This window comes from Sciurus vulgaris, assembly GCF_902686455.1.
Source record: "Sciurus vulgaris genome assembly, chromosome: 7".
In the NCBI taxonomy this organism is placed as follows: Eukaryota; Metazoa; Chordata; class Mammalia; order Rodentia; family Sciuridae; genus Sciurus; species Sciurus vulgaris.
In genome coordinates, this window is record NC_136467.1 from 128,372,056 (window position 1) to 128,380,621 (window position 8,566).

The following is an 8,566-nucleotide window of genomic DNA, read 5'->3' on the forward strand; positions in this document are numbered from 1 at the left end:
TGTTGGTAGACTGCAAATTTTAAAATTCAATGCAATTCATTAATCCAATTCATTAATGCCATGTATTTTATTATTAAATTATTAATTTGAGTATTTATTATTAAATTAATTTTTCTTGTTATTGTTGCTGTAACACATGGGTACATTATTTTAAGGGCAACATTAACATTGTAACTCTCAGTAGCTTTATTTGGCACCCCAACAGGTGGCCTTGAGGATTTAATGAAATAGAGATCATTGAAAATGTGCTTTCTAGCTCTAATCTGTTTCCATGAAACCATTTGGCTGGAAAAGTAACTTAGAATTTTTTGGTACGGTGCAATCTTCACTTGACATCTGAGTATTCATCACTGTATAGATTGTGATTTTCATGTAGCATACTTTGATAAATGAAAAGTACATAAATTTAAAAATTTAATTTTTGTCTGAAAATATTTCTTCATTCATAACATTATTTTTTTAATTTGCCTTTTAGCTGAAAAACATTGAAATATTTCCTGAAAACTATAAAATAATTTCAGGATTTGAATATCTATGGGCCTGAATTAGGATATCTCCTGATAAAAATTACCCAAAGTTAAAACATATATTTGTACTTATATATGAAGAATGGTCCCTGTTAGCTGTCCAAATTCTTATGTTGAAAGAGTATAATGAGCTCATTTGATGAAAGAAAATCCAAAAAAGTGGATAAATTAGTTAAAATGTAACATGAAAGTTTAAATACCCAACACTTGAATGAATATTTTTGCATAGAAGCAAATAAGTGTATCAACAAATTCCTGATTATGAAGAGACCCAACATTGTAGCTTAACTCTTTCAATTTATGGGGGGAAGGAAGGGGGATGGGAATGGGAAAGACAGTAGAATGAATTGGACATAACTTTCCTCTATTCATATATGAATACACAACCAGTGTAACTGCACATCAGGTACAACCAAAATGGGGAGTGATACTCCATGTATTAAAAAACAAAACAAAACAAAAATCAATAAAAATGTGGGTCATTGATAACTGTAAACATATGGAAATTGATGTTAAGTGTTTACATTTTTTGACTAGCTTCAAATACATAAGATATATTTATTTGAATTCAAAACCTCACTGTTTGTAAAGAGAATGTTATTAATCAATTGACTAGATGGATGTGGTGAGAGTTTATTTATTCAGGTTTTCTTTTCTTCAGTCTTCTGTTACCTCTACCTGAACAATTTCATGATTCTGTTTTTTCTTTCTTTCCTTTGTCCTTTCTTTCATGATTCTATTTTCTTGTTCTTTCTTTCTTTTGCCCTTCCGTCCTTCTTTCCTTCCTTCCTTCCTTCCTTCCTTCCTTCCTTCCTTCCTTCCTTCCTTCCTTCCTTCCTTCCTTCCTTCCTTCCTTCTCTTTTCCTTTTTCTATGTTCTTTTGATTTGTATTGTTTTGTTTTAGTACTGGGGATTGAACCTAGAGGCACTTTACCTCTGATGCACATGCCCAGCCCTTTTTATTTATTTATTTTTTAATTTCGAGACAAGGTCTAAGTAAGTTAGTAGGGCCTCAATAATTTGCTGAAGCTGGCCTTCAACATGGAGTCCTCCTCGGTCAGCCTCCTGATTCACTGGGATTACAGGCATGACCCTCCATGCCAGATTACTTTTATGATTATTATATCTGGCAGCAGTGATATAAAATGAGCATTACAATTACTTAACTTCATTTCACATCTACTCTATCAGGCACCTATACACATGAAGTGATGAACTTCATATTAATCTACTCAGTTGATTTTTATGACAAAAAAAGTTGAAAACCAACAATTTGGAGCTTCCAAAACACAGTTGCTTTTTTTTTTTTTCTTCATTTAATCCTTACCAAATCACAAGGCATTAGTTATTGTCCACCTTATTATACAGGAGAGGAAATTCTTTCAGAATGATAGGGTGAATTGTTGACAAATACCTTAAGTTTCTAAGATAGAAGTTTCCTTAGACCACTTCTTGCTGTATGTTATTTCAACCCCAAATCCCTCTATTCTATATTCTGTGAGAGAAAGCAAATGGATTGTCACTTTTTTTTTTTTTGTCACCGTCATGCTAACTTCATTGCACTTTCTTTTATAGGTAAACACATTGAATAGAATGGCACTAATTAATGAAAGTCACCCTGAGGAGTTTATTCTTCTAGGATTTTCTGACCAACATTGGCTAGAACTTCCTCTATTCATTATTCTTCTCATAACATACCCCATGGCCTTGCTGGGAAACATAGCCATCATTCTGGTGTCCAAGTTAGATGCCCATCTCCACAGCCCCATGTACTTTTTCCTCACCAACCTCTCCTTCTTGGACATGTGCTACACCACCAGCATTGTGCCTCAGATGCTCTTTAACCTGGGAAGCTCTAAGAAGACCATCAGCTATATGGGGTGTGTAGTTCAGCTTTATATCTTCCACACTATGGGGGGCACAGAATGTCTGCTCCTGGCTGTCATGTCCTTTGACCGCTATGTGGCCATCTGCAGACCTCTGCACTACACTCTCATCATGAATCAGCCCACCTGTGTTCTGTTAGTGTCCACCGTGTGGCTGGGTGGAATCACTTATGCTGTATCAGAGGCCACCGTTACATTACAATTACCTCTGTGTGGCATCAATAAACTGGATCACGTGCTGTGTGAGATTCCAGTTCTTATAAAGACTGCCTGTGGGGAAAAGGAGGCTAATGAGCTCACATTGTCTGTGGTGTGCATTTTTATGTTAGCTGTTCCTCTGTGCTTAATTCTTGCCTCTTATGCCAGTATTGGACGTGCTGTTCTTAACATGAAAACTTCTGAAGGAAAGAAAAAGGCCTTTGGGACATGTTCCTCTCATCTCATTGTAGTTTTCTTATTTTATGGCCCAGCCATTAGCATGTACCTTCAGCCCCCTTCTTCCATTACAAAGGACCAGCCCAAGTTCATGGCTCTCTTCTATGCAGTGGTGACTCCTACAGCCAACCCCTTTATCTACACCCTGAGGAATAAGGATGTGAAGGGGTCAGTAAGCAACCTGGTGAGGAGTATTTTCATTTCCAAATAAAAATTTTAAAATATTTAGCAATTATAATTTCATTCATAAGGGTTTTTCTTATGAACTCATTCATGTCATATTTCTAGTAACATTCATTATGTTATATTATTCAATCTCTCATTCATTATGTAATTTATTATCTCATTAGGCAAGAATCATACTTGGCTAATATGTATCAGTATGGGTACACTGTTCTTGGAAATGGATAAAATAATTCTATTTGGGTTGGTACATAAAGAAATAGTAACTTTGTTATGTTGCCAAATATTTTGGTAATACGAATTTAGATACAATTGCACAAGTTCCATCTAGTTTTTATAAAAATGGCATGACAATCTGTTATCAATGAGCATCTTATTAATGTCACTTGAAACATTTACTCACTCTTCAAATTGTCCCAAATCTATGTGGACAGGCTGGCTACCCTGGGCATTCTGTATAAATCACTCTATGATTTCAAAGAATAATTAATTTTCTTTTTTCTTTTCACATTTGTTATTGGTTCATTATTACAGTTAATAATAATGATGGGATATGTTGTTCATATTCATATGTGCAAACAATATAATAATATAAATTGGCCCATATCACTCCCCAAAACTTCTCACCTTCCCCTCTTTCCACCCCCCTTGTTTTTTTTTTACTAATCTTCCTTTTATTTTTATTAGATCCAGGCCCTGCACTCTCTCTTTCTTTTCCCTTTTCCTCTCTAGTTTCCACATATGAGAGAAAACATATGACCTTTGACCTTCTTGGTTTGGTTTCTTTTGTTCATATCATGTTCTCTAGTTCCATCCATTTTCATGAAAATAACATAATTTCACTTTTGTTTATGTCTGAATAAAACCCCATTGTGTATATATATCACATTTTCTTTATTCATTTATTTATGAATAGTGGTTCCATAGTTTGGCTATTGTGAATTGTGCTATTATGAATACGGCTATGCATGCATCATTATAGTATGATAACGTTAATTCTTTAGGATAAATACTGAAGGCTGTGGTTGAGTCATATGGTGATTCCATGCCTAATCTTTTGAGTAACTCCCACATTGATTTCCATAGTTATTTCTGTAGTTATTTACAATCCCACCAGCATTGTAAAAGTGTTCTTTTTTCTCCACATCATCTTCAGAGACAGGTAATTTGAACTTACACAGAGATAATAAAGCAAACTAGGGTTTGAAATTGTTCTATTTCTCAATTTGTGAGGTGAGAACTGATGTGGGAATTCTTGTGGAGGGCTCATTTGAGTTTGCCACTATGGGAAACTGGGAATTCATTACAAATATTGCCACAATGTTCCATCCAGTCCCTACCCTATGAAGTAGAGTGCACCTTGTAGAATGTAATTGAAACACAGAGAAAATCATATCCAGGGAATTCAGAAGTACTACTCACTTTTCATTTGAACTTTTCACTTGTCACTCATAAGACTAGATGTCCTCAGGAATCCAAAGAGTTGTGTATGACTATTCTCAGGGACTGTATCTTGGAGGGTCATACAGTTTAAGATGATGGAGTATGTGATTTATCACATGCCCGCTCCATCCAGGATGCTGCTGTATGAACAGAATTCTCAGAAGGCAGCTGAAATCTATGCCCAGATGAGATTGGCATCTGGCTAGCCCTCAAGGTATCTTTTGTTGTGAATGAAAGAGGGTGGGTCAGAAGAACTCAAAATACTGTAGCAGATCCCCAAGAGAAAATCAAAAGAGCAGTTCTGTGGCAGAGAACCAAGCCTACAGAACTTAGAAGAGCAAAAGACATTTTCATTTGCACAATCTGAGCTCTGGAATAAGAAGTCTAACTAATGCACTGGGGGTTACTGCATCTTATTAGGGTCAGATGAAATGTGGTCAACCCTGAACCACTTCTTCAAGATTGAAAGGGACTGGAGGAGAGCTGATGAGTTCCATGCAACTTGCAAAGGAGCCCACACTCTGAGGGCTTTGGAAGGAGGGGTGGCACAGAGCTGGACAAACAAGGAGTACAGAAGTCTGCACACTGATCTCCTGAATAAGTTTGGCTGCTTTGGGTCTGAGTTAGTAATAATCAAAATAAATCATATCTAATCTAAAAATCCAGAAAGGAAAGACTCTATTTCTAAAACCTTAACAAAAAACAAGAAATAATCTGAATTGCATCAACTGCTTCATATGAACTCATTCCTAGTGTTGCCTCACATTTTGAGTTTTAAAAGAGTTATATTTAATTTTAGGTACTTTGTTAATTAATTGGATCCTCTCTTGATACCTCTTATGTTCTCCACCATCTCCATTCTCCTCCCCCTCCTGCATTCTATGTACTCTTCTAATTTGTCAAGCTTCCCTCCCCCACCTTCTTCTTTATTTTTTACTTTTCCTTTGAACACTTTTATTTTATTTTATTTGACTATTTGTATTCCTTTATCTAATCCATTTTAGCATAATACCATGAATGCTTAATTTCTCAGCATATTCAAATCAATTTGCTCCCATTTTTCTCTTTGATCAATAGAGTTGTAGAGATAGGTAATAATAACTTGTACATCATCTATTGATATATGGTTTCCTCTTAAATTACCATTGTGATTACTTTCCACTTTCATAGTGGTTACATGGTTCATATTATCACTTTGATCATGTGATTCTATGTGTGGAAGCTAAAGTATACCCTAGTTTCAGGGCTTGATATTAAGAGACAACTACTACCTAAAGGGACCACATAAAAGAGGATAAGGAATCCATTTCAACTGATGTGCAAAAATAGGATGCCAGAAAACATTAGGAAACAGATGAAGGTACCTCAAAAGGAATACACCTCATGATTGAATTTACAAAAAATGACGTGAATAAAAGCTCAAAGAATTAAAAAAACTTGGTCATTCAATGATCAAAAATAAAAGAATATCTAAGACATGAAATAAGCAAAAGAAAACAAAAGTAGAAAGTGAAAGAGCAATTCCATTAAGAGATATACTGAAAAAAAAAATGGAAGACTCAATAAAATTCAGTTGAAAAATCTCACCAATTGATTAGCCCATGTATAAGATGGAATTTTATGTTTTGAAGACAACGTCTATGATCTTGAAAACACAGCCAGCAGTACAGAACAGACAATGAGAGGTATGATCCAACTTTTCAGGAAACTGGAAGCCACATTAAGAGATCAAACTTCTGAATCCTTGGAATCAAAGATGGATCTGAGGTACAAGAAAAATCCTGAATAACATATCAGTGAATTGATATCAAAAATTTTTTTCAAATATTGGGAATGAGATGCATACAGGACAATTTCTGAACCCAAAATACACAAGATCCAAAAACAAGCTCTCCACAACTTATCATAGTTAAACTGATTAATTATGCAATAAGGACATAAAATCCTCAAGAGAATATTTGGCTCATATACATATAAATCAATATGAGTAACCTCCAATATCCAAGAAAGAGAGAAAGAAAGAAAGAAAGAAAGAAAGAAAGAAAGAAAGAAAGAAAGAAAGAAAGAAAGAAAGAAAGAAAGAAAGGAAGCCCTCTAAATCCAGGAGGACATGGGACAGTGTACACCAATCCCTGAAATTGCAACAGATCCACACCAAGGAACCTTATAATAAAAATGCCTTAATTTCAATATAAAGATAGAATTTTAAAGGCTTCAAGAGAAAAGCATCAGATTAAACAAGGGGGAAACCAATATGAACATCAGCAGATTTCTCAGCCCAGATCATAAAAGTTAGAAGGGCCTAGAACAACATATGTCAAGTTCTGAAAGGAAATGGATGCCAACCATGAACCTTATACCCAGCAAAACTTATCTTCAGATTTGAGGATGAAATAAAATCCTTCCATGGTGAAAAAAAAGTTAAAAGAAATTACAAATAGAAAACCTGCACTACAGGACATTTTAGCAAAATATTCCAAGAGGAAGAAATGAAAAACAACAATGTAAGTCAGCAAAGGATGAACTACTCTAAAGGAAAAGTCAATCAAAGGAGAAACCAAGTAAAGTTAAAAAGCAAAGCTAAATAAAAATGACTCGGGATACAAATCATAGCTCAATAATAACTCAGAATGTTAATGGCTTAAACTCATCAATCAAAAGACATAGACTGTCAGGTTGAATTTAAAAAAAGGACCCAACAATATGCTGCCTTCAAGAGACTCATCTCATGAAAAAAATACACAGAGACTAAAGGTGGAGGGATGGGAGAAAACATAACATGCACAAAAATTCTGTAAAAAAGTGGGGGGTTTCCATCCTCATGTCAGATAAAGCAGGCTTCAAAGATAAGTTAGTCAGAAGTGATAAAGAAGGACATTTCACACTGCTTAAGGGAACCATAAATCACCAAGATATAATGATTGTTAATATTTCTGCACCAAACAATATCTCATCCATGTATGTCAAAGAAATCCTTCTCAATTCCAGAAACCAAATAGACCACAACACAATAATACTAGGTGATTTTAACATACCTCTCTTACCACTGGATAGATCTTACAAACAAAACAAGAACAAAGCAAGCTTGGAACACAATCAATAATTTAGAGTTAACAGACATATGTAGAATATTCCATCGATAGCATAAGACATCAAGAAGGAGATAAAAAAAAGTATTAGAGGGAAACAAGAACAATGATACAACATATCAAAATCCCTGGGACATTCTGAAAGCAGTACTAAGAAGAAAATTCATTGCATGGAGTGCATTCAAGAAAAGAAGGAAAAGTCAACAAATAAGCGAACTAAAATTACAGCTCACAGCCCTAGAAAAATAACAGATCAATACCAAAAGCAGTAGAAGACAGGAAATAATTAAAATCAGAGCTGAAATCAATGAAATCGAAACAAGAGAAACAATTCAAAAAAAATTGATAAAAGAAAAAGTTGGTTCTTTGGAAAAGTAAACAAAATTGATAAATACTTAGCCCCACTAATGAAGAAAAGGAGAGAGAAAACTCAAATTACTAAAATTTGTGATGAAAAGGAAATATCATGACAGACACTATTGAAATACAAAACATAATTAGAAGCTATTTTGAAAATCTATACTCCAATAAAATAGAAAATCTCGAAGACATAGACAGGTTTCTGGAGACACATGATCCACCTAAACTGAATCAGGAGGACATACACAATTTAAATAGATCAATTTCAAGCTATGAAATAGAAGAAGCCATCAAAACCCTACCAACAAAGAAAAGTCCTGGACCAGACAGATTCTCAGCTGAGTTCTACAAGAACTTCAAAGAGGTAATTCCAATACTCCTCAAAATACTCATGAAATAGAAAAGGAGGGAATCCTCCAAATTTATTCAATGAAGCTAATATCACCCTGATACCAAAAGCAGACAAAGTCCCATCAAGGAAAGAAAACTTAAGACCACTATCCCTGATGAACATAGTTGCAAAAATTCTTAACAAAATTCTAGCAAATTGCATACAAAAACATATTAAAAAGTTAGTGCACCACAATCAAGTGAGTTTCATTCCAGGGATGCAAGGATGTTTAACATGAGGAAACCGATAAAT

The 8,566-nt window shown here is 34.7% G+C and overlaps 1 protein-coding gene across 1 annotated transcript; it reads left to right on the forward strand.

The window, feature by feature from the left end:
- Nucleotides 1-2,120: 2,120 nt before the first annotated feature.
- LOC306666675 (olfactory receptor 2B11-like) lies at nt 2,121-3,059 on the forward strand (the record flags this gene model as incomplete). The annotated part of the gene is made up of 1 exon (XM_079148897.1): nt 2,121-3,059. One exon carries the CDS (start codon nt 2,121-2,123, stop codon nt 3,057-3,059), a length of 939 nt encoding a protein of 312 aa, XP_079005023.1.
- Nucleotides 3,060-8,566: the final 5,507 nt, after the last annotated feature.